We start from the raw sequence: 19,509 nt of genomic DNA, 5'->3' as shown, positions 1-19,509 counted from the left end.
AGAATAGCAACTCTCCTGGCCCAAGCTCTGCCCACTGTGGGGCTCAGAAATGGGACTCCCCACGCTCCCAGGGGAAGATGGAGGCCTTGCGCTGGTATCCAGATTCAACTCCGTGGTATCCTGGAATCACATCCCAAGCCAAACGGGACTTGGAAGGTGAGAGCCCAACCCACGGCTCGAGGGTCCTCTGTCCTTATATCAGCCATCAAAGATGGCTGTACTTGAATCCCTAGAACCTGTGACTAAGTTACAGAATGGATGGTGCCGACAGATTAAGGTCAGCACTTGCAGAGAGGGTGGAGGTCCTGGATTACTTGTGGACCCCTCTAATCTCATAAGCCATTTAAAGTGAAGAATTTCTCCCACCGCAAGGAGAAAAGATGTGGCAAAAGTGGAAGATTTGAAGCTGTGGGGTGGAGTTGATGTGTCACTACTGGCTCTGAGACTCAGGCCCATGTGCAGGTATAAGACAGGCCTCTAGGAGCTGTGGAAAGCCCCGGAAGGGATACAGTCAACAACAGTGAAGTCTGGTCTCCGTAGTCAGAAAGCAAACAGGGCCTCCGTCCAACAACTGCCAGAACTGACCAGCTTCAGCTACCCTGAGTGGGCTCAGAGGCAGAATTTCCTCCAGGGTTTGCAGAGGACCCCATCCTTGCCCGCACCTGGACTTTAGACAGAGACACGGGAGTCAGGCTGCTGACCTGCAGAGTTTCCAGGTAAAAAGCAGGTGTTGCTTTAAGTCATAGAGTATGTTGGGATTTTTTGAGGTAGGAAAAGAAACGCAGAGCTGTTCCTGGTTCCCCAAATACCCCGAGTCTGGAGACTATAAGTGAGAGGATGGTAGGGTCCCTCCCTACATAAGAGAAACCTGCACACAGTGGTCTAAGGTGGGAGGCACTTTCGGGAAAGGAGGCAGTGCAGGGTACTCTGGGCAGACCTGCTCTCAGGACTATCAAATGTCCCTCTTGACTCTGGGATGGTGGTCCTTGGGTGACTTCATTCTCTCTCCAACGAATCACACACAGTGTCCTCCAGGGTCAGTAGGCCCTGCCCAGAGGGAGGTTTACCGAAGGCCCCAGGGACCTCTGGAATTCGCATTCACTGCTCCTGAGCCAGCAGGTCTGGCGCATGTGGCGGGCGGGGGCGGGGCGGGGCAGGAGGGCAGAAACCCAGGCCTTGGGCTCTATCTGCATTTGCACCACGGGCCAGTCTGGTCTCCGCTAGGGGCACGTTTCTCCACCTGGAAAAGGAAGGAATAAGAGAGATGCCTGGAAGTTTCCTTCTAACGTAAAACTCCGGACTCCAGGGGAAAGGGGTGCCCAGCGGGGCAGCACGCTGGCCAGCATGGTGGAAGAGAAAGGTCGGGGACAGTCCGAGACTGGCAGGACTCCAACACCTGCGGGCGCAGCGGGGCTGCGGGACGGCGGACCGGGGCAGGAGGGAGGCGGGACGAGCCCCTGCGCCCGCCCCGCGCCGCCCGGCCCAGCCCCGCCCGGGAGGGCCGGTCACACCCGCCAGGCCGCCGACTCCCGCGCCCCGCGCCCGCTGCAGTGCCTGCGCCCCTGCCCCGCGCCTCGTCCTCCCGCGGCCCGCCGGCGCTCCCGAGGCCCGGACCCTGGCCAGGGCGCGAGGAGGAATGGGCATGGCCGGCCCAGGGGCCGCCTCGCCCGCGCTGGCCCTAGCCCTCCTGGCCGTGGCCACGGCTGGGGTCGGAGCCCAGCGCGCGACCGTCGAGGACCCCGACTATTACGTGCAGGAACTTTGGAGCCGGGAGCCCCACGACCAGAGCCCGGAGCCCGAGCTGGAGCCCTTTTCGCCGCTGCTGCCCGAGGGGCCCGGGGAGGAGGAGCGGGAGCCGCACCCGCCCCAACCCAGGCCGCCCACCAGGGCCACCAAACCCAAGAAAGCGCCTAAAAGGGAAAAGTTATACGCAGAGTCGCCTCCGCCTCCACCAGGTATCTTTTTGCAGGGGCTGGCTGGGGGGCGCTGCCCGTACATCACTGGCCTCCAGGGGACACTGGCTTCCAGCCAACCTCCTGTGGTGCCCACGCCTCCCTGGGGACTTCATCTGCCTCCTTGGTGCTCTGCGCTCCCCACACTGAGCTTCGAGGATCACTCCCGCTCTGTCTCTTCAGGTGGGACCAGAGCTCAGACATTGGGAAGCTGCCCGGGGGAGCCAGGACCCTTTTGCCCCCAAGCTTGACATTCCTGGGGCGGAGGATCTTTCTGCTGGGCACTTCCTCCTGCTCTGCCTTCTTCCTCAGTCTTCACAGGCAGCGTTTTCTTGAGAGTGAATTTCCTTTCTGGCCATGTGAATGACTGGCCTGTTTTGGCAGGTGGCCCTCTGTGGAAAGTTCTGCCAGAGTGCCTTTACCCAGCCTGTGTTCCTCTCAGTCCCTCCCTCCTCTTGTCAGTGGGTCCCTTGAATCCTCCACCCAGTTGGGGCAACATGGCCCATACAGCCCCAGCTGGGGACCCTGTGCGGCTCAGGACCCAGTGCCCCAGGTGTACCATGGTGGGGAGGCCAGGCTGCCTGAGTCCTGGAAAGCTCTGTGGGGGCTGGCAGCCTGGAGTGGGCTGTTTCCATCCATCCCTCACACCCTTCTCCAGTCCCTCCTGTTTCTGCCAGCTCTGTCTTGGGAATGACTTCCACTTGGTTCACTGCACTAACCTTGGGAGGTGGAACTCTCTCTTAATTGTCCCTTCCAGTGGTCCTTGCTCATTGCACATGCCCCAGGCTTGGTGTTTCAGCAGTGGGGAATGAGCAAGGGCCATTCCACCAGGGCTCTGGCCAGACTCTCCAACCCTGCAGGAGCCTTTCTTGAAGCACAGGGACGCTGTCACAGAGCCGGGGCATAGAAGATGACACCTTTGTTTGGTTAAACTGCTCCTGAAAGTCACCAGTGAGGGTAGCAGGGAACTGGTGGTTGGGACACTCTTGAGAGGGTGTCCCTGTCTGAGCATCCTCTTTACACATACATGAGGCCCTGCTGTGTTTCACAGGTGGCTCTATGAGTTGTGTGACCTTAAACTGAACCATCCATATTTGTGGACATTAAGATGTGTAAAAGCCACAGTGGCTGCTAATGGAAGTGGACAGAGAGGCTCCCACTTGTAGGATGTTGACAGTGACTGGTCTTTATGTGCACCAGACTCATATAGTTCTTTCTGTGGTTCTGGAGAGTGGATGTCCTTGCTGAATTACTGATGAGGAACTGGCAGCGCTGACAGTTGAAGTAACTTGCTCAATGTCACTTGCTGACATGTGAGATTTGAAAGCCCTTCTCCTGTGCTCTTTGGTTTAATGGTTGGAGTCGAATTTGCATGGGTTATTGTTGTTGTTGTTTTATCTGCAATGTGCTTAGTTAGCATGACTAGCTGCTGGTAGTCCCTGGGGTGGTGGTAGGGAAAGGTGGCTGAAGCTCCAGACTGCTTACCAGCCAGGTCTTAGGCTCACCAAATTGGGGGTCTGGGGCTCCTGGCTATGCTTCTGGAGCCTCAACTTCTCCACCTTCAGATAGGAAGACTAGTAGAACCTGCTGCTACCTCTGACTCTGTCCATTGATGCAAAAGCCTTTTGACTGTAGCTTACAGCGCACCTGCACCTCACAGGTGTTCTCATTCTCCTGGGAGCCCTTCTTTCATCCCTAAGAACCTGTTCACCAGGTGCTGGGGAGACCCTAGGGATAGAAAGCGTAAGACCACCTGTCCCCTACCCTCATGGGCCTCATGGAAATTAGGGGACTTGGAGAAAACAGAGGTAGAAGTATGAGAGTATGGAGTATAAAAGAAATAAATAAGGGAGCTTGGGCAATGCTGATGTTTAGGGCCTGACTAGTGAGCCAATTTGTTTTTGGGGGACTCTTACTAGTGACTAGCCATCAATCCTGAGACAGCTGTCTCCACTAAAGAAAACAGCTCAGAAAGTCATAGTCTGCCCTCAGCAGCATTCACTGCCTAATATGTCTGTGGACTCAGATATGGGGTTGTGGCTCTCCTTTGCCCTTTGAGCATAGATAGCACTTGTTGGTGTTGGAATGGGGGTCTCTGAAGGAGAAATCAAGGTGCATCCTAATCTGCATGAAGGATGTCATTTGCTTTTGGAAATTTGTCTTGCAGATAGAGATTGATTGTGGGGCAAGAAGCTGTTTATTCCTATTGAATAGCTAGCCCTGGCTCCCGCAGGAAATGCGCCTCTAGCATCCACCCAGACAGGGTCCCCCAAACCCCAAACAGGTCCTGGAGAATTCCAGACTATCTTAGGAAGCTGGCCTGCTGGGGAGCTGCTTCCAAGCTTTCTGCTACTTCCAATGAATTGTGTGGGGCTTTCTAGAGCTCCTCTCCACGAGGGTCATCCGTGTGTGGGGACTCTTATCTCACATTTTTATTTTGTGGCTGGTTTTATTACTATTTTTTTTTAAATTTGGTTTTAAATTTTGGTGTTCGCTCAGTAGACCTGATCTCGAGTAGTGGGAGAGACAGGTATAAGAGTGACCTTGATGAAGGGGGTCAGTCTTGTGCAGTTAAACTGTGCCAGGAAACAGTGGTTTCCCCCTTGGAGTGGGGCCCTGACCTGAACCCTGCTCACGATGCCGTAGGAGTGTGCATCTCTTCAGTGGCTGCTGTGTAAGCAGGGCGTCACATTATCTTGGAAAGGTTCTTATGGAGGAGGGAACACAAGGCCCCAGCCTACAGGCTGAATCTCTGCACTGGGTGGATGTTGCACACTGGGTACCAAATACGGGCTGGGCGCTGAGGAGGCACCGTGGAGACTTCCACACCACGAAATGGTTCATATGCAAAACTATTAAAAGTGTGTAGAATTACCTTTAGGCTATGTGTACAAGGTATATAAACACGAATGAATACTGTGTACAGATTTGATTCTCATCTCCACAATATCTCATCAGGTATATGCAAATATTCTAAAATTCAAGAAATTCCAAAGCTTGAAACCCTTTTGGTCCCAGGCATTTTTGGATAATACTGCATCTTCCACGAGGAGAACCCTGATATACAGAGTGGGATGAAATCCTTGAAAACATTTATTTAAGTTTTTAGTTTAAAATAATTATAGACTAACAGGAAATTGCAAAAATAGCACAGTGAGGTCCCACCACCCGACTCTGCAGTTTCCACCAGAGATAAACCTTAGCTAACTGGAGCGCAGGGTTTCTCAGCAGTGGCAACCGTGACATCTTGGACCAACTGTGTGCAGGTCCAAGGAGGTTGGAGGATGTGGCAGCATCCCTGGCATCGACCCACTGGGGTGTCAGTAGCACGTTCCCCCAGTTGTCATTGTCACAGCCATAGATGTCTTTAGACACTGCCAAACATCCCCAGGGGGTTGAGAGACACTGCTGTATACAGTATGGAAACTAGGAAAATGACATTTGAAAACAATGTTAACCAGATTACAATGTCACATTCCACTAGTTTTTACTGTGCTTCTGTGTACATGTCCCCTTGAGGCTATGGAATCCTTTTTTTTTTTTTTTTGAGTTTGAGGTGGACTTGGGTGTCATGCAATTTCTGAAGTCCTCCTTCATGAACCTCAGCTCAGTCCCGAACATTACAACTTGGAGGAGCCTAAATGGTCATTGAGAAAGACTTCCTGTCTGAGCAGGACTGTGAGAGGGGGATGCACAGTCCCTGGTCACAACCTGGGCTCTTACCATCTGGAGGCTGCTGGTTCACTGGATGAACAGTACTGGTTGCTAGAATGTTCTTCCTCACACGGGCTTGACAACCTGCTTCCCTCTAGTTCTATTTATTCAGCTGCTTCGAGTTAAACTCCATGGTTTCCAGGTTCCTGAAGCTGGAATGCTTTGGGGCTCAGGGAGGGAGCCCCAGGACCCTGGTCTGCATGTCCCGTGCCTCCATGGTAGGCACACCATGGATTTGGGGTGTGCTTTCTTTGCATAACATCTCCAAATTGATGACTTTGGTTAGTGGCCTTACTCTTTTTAAAGAATACGATGGCATAGAGTAATTAACCATAGTTACATAACTTACCCCCTCCACTTAACTGTTAGAAACAAAATAATAAACAAGACTCAGAAAAAGTGATTGGAAGATTTTCTTTTCTCCCTCCAGGGCACCTTGGCTCAGAAGTAGGCTCAGATATGTAGCATCACAGGTGGGTTCCTGCGTATCCCTTTGTTTGCGGTTTCTTCAGGCAGCAGTGAGGCTGTGTGGTGTTAGAGGATGTACAAACCCACCGCCACTGTCGTCCTGAGCCCATGGAATTTGCAGAGTGGGCAGTGAGCCATGTTTGCTCGTATGTCTGTGCCCAGAATCATCCAGTCTGCATTTTGTACTGTGTTGTGTCTCAGTTGCGGGGGAAGTAGCCAGAGCTGTTATCTGAGCGTGTGTGATTGTCAACAAAGGCCTTTCTGTTGTGTGCGCTGCCACCGGTTGGTGGACAGGGTGCTTCACTTCTCAGCTTTGCTGCATCTCTCCCCCAGCATCGGGCAGTGTGGCCTTTGGATGGAAGTGTCTTCTCTTGGGAAAGCTGGAGTGTGAGGATTAGGAGAATGTGTTTATAAATATTTCAGTATCACCATGATGCTATTATAGCACCCAAACGACCAACAAGCAAACCTCCAGGCTCACTCTGGGTTTAATCATAAGTGTGTTTTGTCCAGGTCAACTTCCTACAAAACTCCAAGGGAAAGGACATGTTTTTTTTTTTTTAAATCAGCTTTCTGAGGCACCACCGCCCTTTCCAAAATGCTTTCCAAAGTCAACTTAGCATTGGCACATTCTCTCCTGCCTATGCCCATGGTTCCAGAAATAAGGGCTTAGGCTTGGATAATAAAGGGTGGGGGGACCCTTCGCCAGCTGGCCGGGCTGATGAGATGAGCTGGGGTTAGAGGAACTGGCTGTATCAATAACTAAGAAAACGGTGAAGAAACCACGCACGCAGCACACAAACATGAGTTTCTAAGATCGAGGGAGGGACTGCTCTCCGACCCCAAGGGTCAGCTCCACACTGAGCAGCGCTGGAAAGAGAGAGTGCACCGGATTCTTTTTATTTTATTTGGGGGAAACACACAGGGGAGTTTGATGGAATGTTCTTTACCAAATAAGGCAGGGAGTAGGGTTTCAAAGGTGGAGTCTTGCTTTGTCTTGTGGTCAGCAGATTGATTGACATCTTGGCAAGTCACACCCATCTCAGGTGCTGTGTGGGATCACAGGCAGAAGGAGAGGAAAGGTGCACTTGTGTGGCACAGCCCAATCAGTGTGCAATGCCAGACCAGTCCCCTCGCATGCACAAATGCACAGAGCTCCACACACAGCCCGTGGATGGCTCGTGACAGTCGGGGAAGCTGGCTTGCATGCTGTGGCTCATGCTTCCCTGTGCGCCTCAAGGTCCGTGGCTGTCAGGTTTCATGGTGGTTGGTGCCTTCACTGCTGGGATGCAGGAAGCCTGGCCTTGGAGCCTGGATTGAGATGGAGCATCATCTGGATGTCCCCTGGGGGTGGGGACCCTGAGCACCCGCTTGGCATTGTCAGCAATGAAGGTTCAGCCGCCTGTGGCCCACTCAGGTCTCTGCCACTGTGGCTGTGGCTCTGTGATCATGGTTTCTTTGGCTGGCTCTGGGAAAGGACTGGTGTCCCCACCTGGCTGGCAGCCAACTGACTATGCACTGGGCATCATGGGATGGTTGGCACAGCATAGAACACCTTTCAATTTTAATTTGAACCTCTGATGTTGCATGTTTATTTGGAACACCTGGTCCATGTGAGGAGTGATCCCAGGATCCACATAGCTGGTATTGGCGTCTGGCTCTGCCACTACGGGGGCTTGTGACATTTCCAAACCTTGATTCCTCACTGTGGAGGCAATAATACCCTCACACTTCTGGAGGAGCTGTGACGTTGGATGGTCTGTGTCCAGCCTGCTCAGTGGAAGGCAGCTCAGAGGCACCTCTCCCCTGTTCCTCAAGTCCTTGCCAGGTTGTGCCCCAGCGGTCCTGCCAGCCACACCCCTGAGCTGTTGGTATTGTCCTTTCACTGTGCTGCCTAAAATCACCTCTCAGACACAGTCCTGCTCTCCAGACCTTCCTGTCCCCAGCTCTGTTCAGGCGGAACCCAAACTGAAACAGGCAGGTACTGCACAGTGCCTACCTGTGCCCACCCGTGCCCTGCCTGCACCTACCTGCTGCTGGTAGCACGGAGCCTCCTTAAATGAAAAGTAAGTAACTCCATCTGGTTATGGGTCAGGGAGGGACTGCTGACTGCACAGAGGGTGGGAGTGGTGGCCACAAAGGCCCTGTGGCCCCAGCTGACCCCACTGTCCCTCATGCCTTGGTCTGGTGGAGACGGTCTTCTGCATGACAGGCTGGACCCTAGGGGCAGGAGCCAACCAGCCTGGTTCTCAGGGAAGACACAGCAGACGAGAGGAGGGGGAGGGGCTCTTTGGTTGCCCGATTGCCTGGGTTTGGTCTGGTCCTGATAAAACATACTTGGGAAGTTTCACTGTTGCTTCCATGTCCCCAGTGTCCCCTCCCCGCCAGACCACAGAGGTCACCAGTGACTGGAAGGGAACACATCCTCAGCCACTGAGCCGCCTCTCAGGATTCACGCGATCCCCCGGGATCCTTGTTTCCTCTGGGAGCTGCCCGTCCTCAGAAAGGATGGGGCCGAGGCTGTTCCCTCTGCACGCCGCCCCTTCCTGCTCACAGCCACGTGGAGCAGGAACATCTAGCCACTGTCCTCGAGGCTGTGTGTGTGCACCTGCCAAGTCCCCCTGGCCCTGGCTAAGGGACCCCCGATGACTGTCTGCCTGAGGCCTCAAGGCGACATTTCTGGGGTGCTCCCGAGGACCCACTTGCTGGGGTTTTTCTCCTCAAGGGGGTTCATTCCTTGAGGAGAAGCAGGCAGGGTCCTCAGAGCCCTGAGCCAGGTCCCTCCTCCAGAGGGGACACAGTGCCCTCTGGGGCTGGAATTTCCTGGGGAATGGCAAAGCTGCAGAAAGCCAAGGGTTTTCGGTGCCTGGGGGTTGCTACTGTAAGCTGCTTGTGCAGAGAGGGGAATGGTTTTCTATTAAGCCAGATGAAGTATATTTGTCACTGTAGACCAGAATAGAACATGTGGCCCTCACTGGCACTTCAGTTTGCTACTTTTAAGGAATTCTGTGTTGTCACGCGGCCCAGATGGAGATGCTGATTTGATTCTGGCTCCTTCTCTGAAGACTCCCCCCCCCATTTCTTCTTTCATCTGTATAGACCATATGTTGCCCTTCTTCTTCCAGAGAGGCGGGGACTGTGGAAGGGAGCCTGCAAGCCAGCTGGGAAGGGCTCAGGTTTGGAGTCAGTCTCCTGCTCCGTCACCTCCTGCTCCGTCAGTGACCTTGTGGAGACCTCTTCCTCCTGCTGAGCCTTGGTGTCCCCATCTGCAAAATGCTCTTCTTAATAAGCTTTCTGCCCCTGGGGGGTCTTTGCCAAGGTCGAGGGCTGGAGTCACTGCAGGAATGCCTGGTGGACCGTCGCGCCACACGGGTTCGCTCTTAGCAACTGTGACATGTGGGGCTCAGGGAAGACGCTGGCCACGAAAAGATAGAAGCCTTCTTTTGTTTGGGGGTGACCACGGGTCACACACATGGCTTTGTTTCCTCCCTGGAGCTTCCTCTGTGGTGGTACTGTGTCTTCTGCTGAAGAGGAGCCCGGATGAGTAAGGCAGGTCCCTGGCCATGCAGGGCACACGGGACGGGGCCCCACACTGGAGCCAGGCTCCCATGATGGTGCTCCTGACCACTGCGGTCTCTGGCCCAGAGAAGGTGGCTGGGCCCTCCCGACTGTGATTTCAGTACTACTTGCCACGACCACTGGGCACCCTGTTCCCACATGTTGGTCACATCTTGTGAACCTTTATTTTTTGGTGGAACCCCTGATCTCCCTCCCACACCAGGCTCAGTGTCACCAACAGTTGTGCTACAATCTCCCTGAATAACTAAGGTCTTTTGGGCACACTGCTCATCAGGCTCTTTTGGAAGTGGCCATCTTGTCTGTGGTGGACACTGGTCATGACATTCCCACCCACAGAATCAGGACCGCTGCAATGGTGACACTGAGCAGGTATTGATGTGACCAGGTCTCTGAGTCGGTCCTCTTCCAGCCATTATGAAGTGTCAGTTTTTTTGGCTTCTAGACTCTGAAGGGGACACCCAGTTTTGTAACTTTGTTTCAACTTACATGAGAAATGAAAGCTATTCCCAGAGGGCATCACCCAAGAATACAACAAAAGAGGACTTCCCTGGGCTGGGCCCAATGTTCCTTGCCATTTCTTGAAGAACTAGGGTTTTCTTGGGAAGCAGGTGACTAGTAATCTGAAATAGCTTCATTAATTGGTGCAAGTCACGAGCTGTTTTTGACATTTTCGCTTGCAGCTTAAAGTCTCTTTAATTTAGAGACTCTTATTCTTTGAGTGTCTCTCCTCGTGGATCTGCCCTCCTTTGGCTTTTGTCCTTTTGGCCACCCAGTCATTCATCCCGTTGTTATGCACAGTCTCTGGCAGTAGACAGTGAGCAGAGCCAGGTGCAGCCCCTGCCTTCTGTGTAGACACGTCACGGAGCCACTGTAATGATGCACACAGGACAGGTGTGTGGAGCTGTGAGGAGGCTGCTGGAGCCCCCAGTCATTTCCCCAAAACTATTCCCTAGGCTCTGGGGCCTGGGCCTTGGTTGCTCACAGCTCCTCTCTTCCTGGAGAAATCCTGGTGGAGGCTGCATCTCCCACTTCCCAGATGTCAGTCTGCAGTCAGAGGCAGCCCCTCGTCTCAGATGGGGACAACTGTGTGTGCGGCTTCGGCTCCAGAGCTCCTGGGTGACTAGCCAAGCCAGTCTCAGGCCGAGGAGACCACAGCCTTGCTTGGCCACTTGCCTGGCCTCCCCCTGCTTCTCTCCCTACCTCTCTTCCTTGGTTCCTTAAATGCACCCAAACTCCTACATCAGACTCTGCCTGGAAGCAACTGGACCCTCATTGGAGGCTATCAGAGCCATCAGTGGAGGGCTGGATTTAGGCGGAGAGGTCAGGAAAGCCCGCTTAAGGAGGCAAGTCCATGCTGAGACTTGCAGGGGGGCAGGAGCGAGCTAGTTCAGGAGTGAGGGGAAGGGCACTCGGGGAGGCTGAGCAGCACACCAGTTCTGGGGAGAGGAGGCATGAGCTGAAGGGTGCCGGGGGCTGTCAGTGGAGCACAGCGCAAGGAGAAGCAGGAGCGCAGCCGGCGGCCTTCTTGGGCCACGGCGAGGTGGCTTTCCAGTAGATGGGCAGCATCATTACCTGCAGGCTCCCAAGCCAGGGCCTTGGAGAGATTTAGGCGGGGGCAGCCCCCTGTGGGGGAAACGCTGGAGTCAGAACTCCAGGGTTTCACTTCCAGCTCCAGCAGCTGTGTGTGGCACGGCCGGGCCTCAGGGAGGGCAGGAGCCTTCTGCAGTCTCATGATCATAACAATGTGCAGGTGCGTAGCTTTCACCAGGTGTGCGTTTAACACGGTGTCATTACCTACAAGATGCCCCAGAGTCCAAGGCACCGTCTCTAGGGACAGGGACACAGAGCTGCAGATGGCTGACGTGCAGGAGAGGACGGTGAGCTCTGACACCCCAGGTAGCTCTGACATGTGGAAGTAAAGGAATCTTTCTCTTTTTAGGGAAAAACAGCAACAGAAAAGGCAGAAGAAGCAAGAGTCTGGACAAGACCGCCAGTGACGACCACAGTGTCCCCGCGCCTGGAGACGTTGTCAGAGAAAGTAAGTGAGCCTCTTGGGGAGCCCCCCCCCCCCTCCGTCAGCCGAGCTGTGCAGGGTAGGCACAGGCCCCTGCTGCTGCAGCCTGAGCATGGGGAGCCACCGCGGTGGTGAAGACACTCACGTCCCAGCTCCCAGCCTGATTTTCGGATCGGTTCATGCAGGTCATTTCTGACTCTCCTGGGGCCCTTGGTGCTCTCCCGCCTCTTCCCCTTCCCCAAGACATCATTTCCTTTCTTGTGGGACCTCTTAGCTGCCCACAGCCCTGGTTGTGCACTTCTCACCTCCCAACCTGACCCAGGGGCCCTTGGAATCAGAGATCAAGCCTTCTATTTTGACAGTCTGCGGGCCGGCCTGGCGTCTTGCACTATGTGAACATATCACTCCTGTAACTACTTAGCTCAGGATGTTCCAAGGAGTTAGTTTGAGACTCATGGCCAAGCTCTGATCCACTAGCTGAGTATTTACTATTATTAACTATCCCATTACTATTATTGCCTCTTTATTGTTTTGAACTATCATATCCCATATCGCCTTTCTGCTGATACTAGCAATAGCAGCGTTTGTTAAATACTTAAGTAAATTGCCAGGTACTTGGCCTAGTATTTGACGTCTCCCAGTGCACCCTGAGCATTGAGGGTGTTATTATCATTGTTGTTATCCATATTTTGCAAATGAGGAATGCAACACTGTGTTATGCTGTTTACAGTTGACAAAACAAATTTGAACCCAAAGTTCTCTGACGCTACACGTTTGCTTAGCAGTACTGCTGCTTAAAATAAGCAGAACATCTCACACAGATAGGACTCGTTTTCATCTGCCATGTGAACCCATAAACTGTGTCACACAGTGAGCTGTCACAGAGGGAATTGCATGTACCCCCAGGCACAATGTGGGATTTGGAACTGTGTTTCTAAGAACCCACCAGCAAAGAAATCACGGGTAGGACGAACATTCTAAAATAAAAACAGAAGTCAATAATAAATGGACTTCTGCAGGCACCTACCAAAGAAAAAGTCCATTCCGCCTTGAGGTGGGTGGGTGGCTCTATACCCCTGCTGTCAAAAGGCTGTGTGGAGGATCCAGTGTGGCGTGGGGGCTGTGTGTGTTTCTGGGTTTCTCCCAGAGTCTGAACTAACTGGGTGGTGATGGCCTCAGCCTGAGTGAGCCTGGGGTGCTGACTTTCTGTCCTTCCATCCAAACAGGTTGGTAAAATGCTTGCTCACAAAGGCTGCAGGGCTGAGGTGGCTTTGAGCTCGGCCTTAGTAGTGCCCTGGTTCTGGCCGCTGTTAAGAGCTGGGTCAGGTTGTTCTTCACTACCTTGTTTATTCTAATGCTTTCACATATATCTGGTGCAGATGTTTAGTAGTTTCAGCAGAGGGATTGGTTTGAATGCTCTTAGTTCTTCATGCTGAGAATTGAAGTTATTAAAATTTGGGGAGACATTTTGAGAAAGATTTTTGGAGGCCCATTTTCTCCTTCTCTTTTCGTACTGATGTCTGAAGTCGCCTCCTTTTGTGACCCCCCACTCCTGCCCCTGGATCATTAGGGATGATTTTCCTGACCTGGCCTCATGGTTTCGTTAGGATAGGACCACTCACTTCAAAGGCGGCCACCGTGGCTCTGATTTTAGTCTGAAAATTAAAAAAAATAAGATTGAGGAGAGCCTGGGAGGGGACGAGCAGCTGGATGTCCCTGATGTGCAGCTGTGGAAGAGAGCTGGGTGACAATGCTCTGGGGGGGGGTGTGTGGGGTGGCACAGCGGTTAGCGACAGGCCTGGAGTCAGGCAGCTGCACCTGTGGGGTGGTGCTGAGCATGACAGGGTCTCAGGTGCACAGCTGGGCATTCTCAGGACAGCGTCAACCTCCTCTCTGCATCTCCTCAGGCCATGCTGGGGGCGTGATGAGGATGTGGAGGATGATGAGTGATGGGTGATGATGGAGATGTGGCAGAAGGCTGGGGGAGTGCAGATGGCCACTACATCAAGTTCAGGATGGTGGACAGTACAGATGGCCACTACATCAAGTTCAGGGTGATGGACAGTGCAGATGGCCAGTATACCAAGTTCAAGGTGGTGGGCAGGGCAGGCGTCCATGATGTCATGTCCAAGGCAGTTTCCAGTGCAGATCTTAACCACATCGGGTTGTGGGGCGGATGGCATTGAAGGGCTTGTCTCAGTTGTGGGGACGTCACCTTGGGGAGCTCTAGTGTCATGGGAGAGAACAGGAATCTGGCTGTCGCTATGACTAAGGAGCAGCTCTTGCATCAGGGCCCCACCTGCATTCCAGATGTTGTTCTGTAATGAGGTACAGGGTTGGTTACTTACTGGTCTGCTTCATCTCTCTATATCCACACTCTTTGCCATGCAGTTTCTCAGTTCTCTTCTTAAAAGATGAAAGCCCCTTGACTTTGGGCTGGTCCATGGGCTTTTTTAGGCCAATAGAATGAGGAGAAGGGACCATGTGCCAATGCTGAGCTGAGGGCTTTAAAGGTATTGCTGGTTGCCAAATGTACGCACTTAGGTCACTGGTCCAAGGAGGCTGAGCAGGGAGTGGAACAGATGTGGATCCAGCCTGTAGATTACAGCCATTGTGCTGAGCCCAGCTGATCAACAACACACTTGAGAAAGAAATGCTTGTTGTGTGCCTTTAAGATTTTTAATGGTTTGTTACACAGCAATAGCTGACTACTACAACAGAGATAAAGAATATCCTTGATTGTTTAGTGTTTCACCAATTGGATATTTTTATCATTTAATCATCCAGTGATGGACATTTATGTTGTTTCCAATCTTTTGCTACTATAAACAGTGTTGTAGTGAAATTACCATATGCCATGCCTTTTACCATGTGTAGCTTGCAAAATGATTTTCTACTTGGCAATGGCTGGACCCATTTCTGGCCTCTGCTTTCCTTTTTCCAGCCAGATGGAAGGGTGTTTCTCACAGATGTCCTGTGGGTTAAGCCTCTGCTTGTACATCCTTTCTCTAGGGACTTGGACCAGTGGCTGAGCAGGTGGTTGAGAGGACAGCTTTTGGGATTGGGTAATATGCTTCTTGGCTGTGAGACTCTGGATAAGTTATTAACTTTGCTATGGCTCAGTTTCTGCCTCTGTAAAGTGGAGATAACATCTTCTTTAGTGGCATCCTGTGAAGATTATACGGTGTCTGCTGAGTGTAGCACATGTAGGACACGCTAAGATCTTAGCAAAGTTTGCTGATTTTGATTGCTAACTTGGGATTTTTTTTTGTATTCCTTGGAAGAGAGTTCAGAAAAGTTTTATAAAATATCAAATTGTAAATATGTTATTGGTTAAGAGGCAAAACTGAGGACATTATGTAAGAACTTATATAACCACCTAAAATGTAACCCTTAAAAATATAAAATTCATTCTTATGGGTCATGCAAAATCTGCTGGTGGTAGACCCTATCTGGCTCTCCTGAGGATGTGGTTTGCTAGCCCTGCCTCAGAATGAGTGTTTGGCAAGTGCTGCCTCCAGAGAACCTCCCTGGCACACCTCTCTTTCACACTCCTGTGCCTTTTTCTCATTGTCTCATAGTGATTCCTATGCGTGGCTCTTTGATTCTGAGAGAGTATGAATGCTCAAGTGCAGGGCTCCTACAGACCTGTCATGGGGTGCACTCACTATTGGTAGTAGCACTTGGAAAGAATGGCACACCTGTTTAGTGGGCACATGCAGTGTGCCAGAACTAACACTTCAGTGTTCAGGACAAAGACTTGGGTGTTTGTCCAGGCAGGGGTACAGGAGACAGAGCTCTGATGTCTTGGTAGCACACATGGGTGGCCCGAGAAGAGTTTGTTCTCTAGGGAATCTAGGTGTTTCAAAGTGGGTTTGGGGGAGGTAATTAAGTCATGAAGGGCAAGTCCTCATGAGTGGGATTAGTGCCTCTATAAAAGAGAGTCCCCCAAAGCGCCCTAGCTCCTTCCACCAGTGTGAATGCAGGGAGAAAATGGCTGCTGCATGTCAATCAGAAAACAGGCCTTTCCTGGACACTGAGTCTGCTGGTGGCTTGATCTTGAACTTTTCAGCCTCCATAACTGTGAGAAGCAAATTTCTGTTGCTTATAAGCCACATAATCTTTGGTATGCAGGTAGAGCAACGTGAGTGGAACCAGAGAGTGCTCCAGCAGGAAGATGATGCTCTACAGTGCTGCCTCTGTCTGTTGGATTTCAAGTGTCCACTTACATATGAGTGATTTCAGGCTCATTACTCCACTTATCACTCCTTCATTGTTCTACCCATGCATGAAACACTCCAATCTCTACATTACTCTAATTTTCTAACAGATCTTTATATCTGGTAGTTTTTCTCCTCCTCCCTCCTCCTCCTCCTCCTCCTCTACTTGTTCTTCTCCCCTCTCTTCCTTCTTTTAGTTATTCTTGACCCACTGTGTGCACATGTATGTAGAACCACACAAGCATACATTTATGTTATCTAGTCAAATCCTACAAAAACTCTTGGAATTTTGGTTAAATTTTCATTAATTTTACAAATCAATTTGGAGAGAATAAACATATTTATAACATTGAATCTTCTAATCCATGAACATGGTATATCTCCTCAGTTGTTATATCTTCTTTCCTATTGCTCATAATTTTTTTTTCTATAGGTCATGTGCATTTTTAATAGATTTATTCCTAGATACTTGCTATTTTTGTGATGCTTTTAATTTTAACTTTCCAACTCTTTATTGCTAGGATACAGACATATAGTTGATTTTTGTATGTTGATTTTATATCCAGCAACCTTACTAAACTGTTATTATTTATAAAAATACATTATTTTGGATTTGGGTGCAAAATTGTAAGATGTACTAAATAATGACAATTTTGGTTTTTCTTTCCATTCCTTAAATCTTTTATTTATTTTTCTTTGCTGCATTGGTCAAGATCCCACTTTAGAAAGAATAGCTTTTTCCTTTTGGATTAATTTCTGCCTTTAAATATTTAGTTTTCTTCACATGTGTCCTTATTTTAAATATTTAAAAACCTATAATATATTTTCATTTCTTAACTTTATCATATCATTTTTTTTGTTGATGTTGTTAAGTAAAGGTTGAGTCTCTTGGGCAATAGTTAAGAGGAATAATTTCTGAGAAAAGTATTTTCCGGCTATTACACCAAACCACTCTCAAAGCTGCATTATTTCTCTGTGTCCTTTGGATGGTGTACCCTTTTCATCTTCTTTTGAGACATTTTTATTGCCCACGACTGCACTTTTGTGTTTGTCTTTACTCGTCTTTGAATGCGGCAAGATCTACTCCGATTTCTTCCATTGGGGGGCAGTCTAAGGCTTTTCTCAGAGGTACAGATGTCGCCCAGGTCGTCCCCCCACCCAGTCCCCCGACAGCACTGACCCTGGTTTCTAGCAGCCTTTTATCTTGCCGCTGGTTTTCTTCTGAGAGGCCAAAGTTGGTTTCCCACTGTGAGCCCTTAAACACTGGGAAGATCTGTAATCACCTGTGTTTTGGGGACAGTGTTCTTCTTGTCTCCTCTTGTGGGCACTGCCTTCCCCCTACTTTCTGTCCAGCTGTTTTCTGAGAATTTCTGAATCAGACGGATAGTTCTAGAAAGTTCCTTGGATGGAGAGGTAAGCTCCTGGCCATTCCAGAAAGCCACATGTGGGCTTTTATAGACAGCGTCTAATTTTCTAGTTGCTGCAGACCCTGGATTTGCTGGAGGCACTCATAGCAAGAGAGGGATGAAAGGTTTTTTGCCCCCTCCTTGGGAAGCCCTATTTTCCCCTAACCGTCTCCATCTGACTCACACGTGGTGATTGTTAGTCCACATCTGGCATTAGGTTGAAGCCCTGTCGGGAGACTTTCCTATTTTATTTTTTCATGTGTTTTTGGGCAAGTTTGGGGGAGGTTGCAAAATTTTAAATGAGAATTCCCCAAAGTCTGTGAACAACCAGTGGTTTTATGAGATATATTAAATAATCTTGAACATAGTGTAAGAGAGTTTTTCCTTTTAAATTCTCTTTAAAAAATGCAACTTTTTGTCCTCCTGAAGTAATTACAGAACCACGGGAAGTTGCAAAAAGATTTTGGGGAGAAGAATCGCGTACAGCCTTCACTCTCCCCCTTTAGCACTGACATTTTGCACAACTGTGGTACAATAACACAATTGAGACATTGGCGTTGGTACAAGCCATGGAGCATGATCTGACTTCATCAGCTGTGCGTGTGCCGGTGTGCCTGAGTGCAGTCCTGTGCAGGCTCGTGGAAAGACCGCTGTCCCACCAAAGCACCCTTGTGCTGCTGCTTGGTAGCCGCATGTCCCTCACCCTGTTCCTAACTCCTGCAACCACTTATCTGTTTTCTTCTCTATAATTATTTTTTGTTCTTAGACAATTAGATATATGGAATCATAAGTATGTAACTTTTGAAATAGCCTTTTTTTTTTTACATTCAACATAATTCTCTTTTATGCCTTCTGAATTGGAAAAACGGGTTTAGTCTGTAATCAGTATGGTGTTGTAGTTAGGAAAAGCTGAGGCCTTTTTAAAATTTGTTGAAGTGTAACATGTATACAGAAGATTATAGAAATCATATGGAATCGTCATAGAAATGAATTGTCCTAGACTCCACTTGCACCCTGTGTGAATGAGCCATTAAACTATGGCTTAGAAGGAGGAGGAACCAGCAATACCTCTGGGGTCCCCCGCTGCCCCAGCTTGGCACTCCCCAGCTTCTCCTCAGAGATCCCCACAATTAGAGATGACCTGCCTGGGTGAACTTGGTGGTTTTCATCATATACTCTTGAACCAGACTCCTTTTGCTCAGCTTTGTGTTTTGGAGATTCGCCCTACTGTGGTGCATTGATTTACAGTATTCTCTTGCAAGACTGAGCTTGTCACTCATTTTCATATTGATGGACATTGGGGTTGTTTTCAGTGTCGGGCTATTACACGTGGTGCGGTCAGGGTCATTCTTGTGCCCGCCTTCAGGTGCATGTGTGAATGCATTCAGTGGAATTGCTGGGTCCTAGGGTGTGAGTATGACCTTTAGTTAGTATTGCTAGAGATTTTTTTCTGATTGATTAGACCAGTTAACACTCCTACCAGCAGTGAGTGAGAATCCAGTTGCTTCTTTTCTTTGGAGGCTCACCTTTGGCATTATCAGTTTTTAAGATTTTATTTGTACTGGGAGCTGTGTACTGGGAGCTGTGTACTGCTATGCCACAGTGGTCTTAATTGGCGTTTTCTTGATGACTTGCCATCAGGCTGACTTCTTTTGTGACTACTCATCCAGGTCTTTTGCTCATTTACTCATTTATAGGAGGGTTTTCTGTTTATTTGCTTTCCCTAAAAATGCTGCAGATATGAGTTCCTGTTGGATATGTGCATTGCAAGTATCTTCTCCCACTCCTTGGCTTATCTTATCACTCCAGCAATGGCGTCTTTTAAATAAAAGATGTTCTTAAATTTAAAATGTGAATTTTAAATTTAAAAAATCATAAAGGTTTTATGATTAGTGCTTTTTTCTTTATTTAAGTATTTCTTGCCTCCCCCAACATCTTGAGGACTTTTCCTAAGTCACCTTCTGGTGATAAAATTTCCTTTTACATTCCTGTGTTTCCATTAACATTAAAACAAAGACCAGCTCAGAGATTTCCCAACACCCTGAGAGGCCTGTGCCCTGCTGGAGTCAGTGGTGTCTGTCAGGTAGAAGCCACTCAAAGGACATCCCAGGCACCAGGAAGCTGCCTCCGTGCGCCTCATTTGTCAAAGGGAATGT

The 19,509-nt window shown here is 49.9% G+C and overlaps 1 protein-coding gene across 1 annotated transcript in view; it reads left to right on the top strand.

Moving 5' to 3' along the window:
* Nucleotides 1-1,642: 1,642 nt before the first annotated feature.
* Nucleotides 1,643-19,509, top strand: part of Cpxm2 (carboxypeptidase X, M14 family member 2) — a 91,263-nt gene continuing 73,396 nt past the window's right edge. Inside the window, exons 1-2 of the mRNA XM_077105403.1 lie at nucleotides 1,643-1,955; nucleotides 11,653-11,751. Of these exons, the coding sequence (XP_076961518.1) occupies nucleotides 1,643-1,955; nucleotides 11,653-11,751 (412 nt within the window). The remainder of the gene's footprint in view (nucleotides 1,956-11,652; nucleotides 11,752-19,509) is intronic.

This window comes from Callospermophilus lateralis, chromosome 15 (assembly GCF_048772815.1).
Source record: "Callospermophilus lateralis isolate mCalLat2 chromosome 15, mCalLat2.hap1, whole genome shotgun sequence".
NCBI lineage: Eukaryota > Metazoa > Chordata > Mammalia > Rodentia > Sciuridae > Callospermophilus > Callospermophilus lateralis.
Note: the sequence above shows the minus strand (reverse complement) of the source record. Positions and strands in the feature narration are given on the sequence as shown.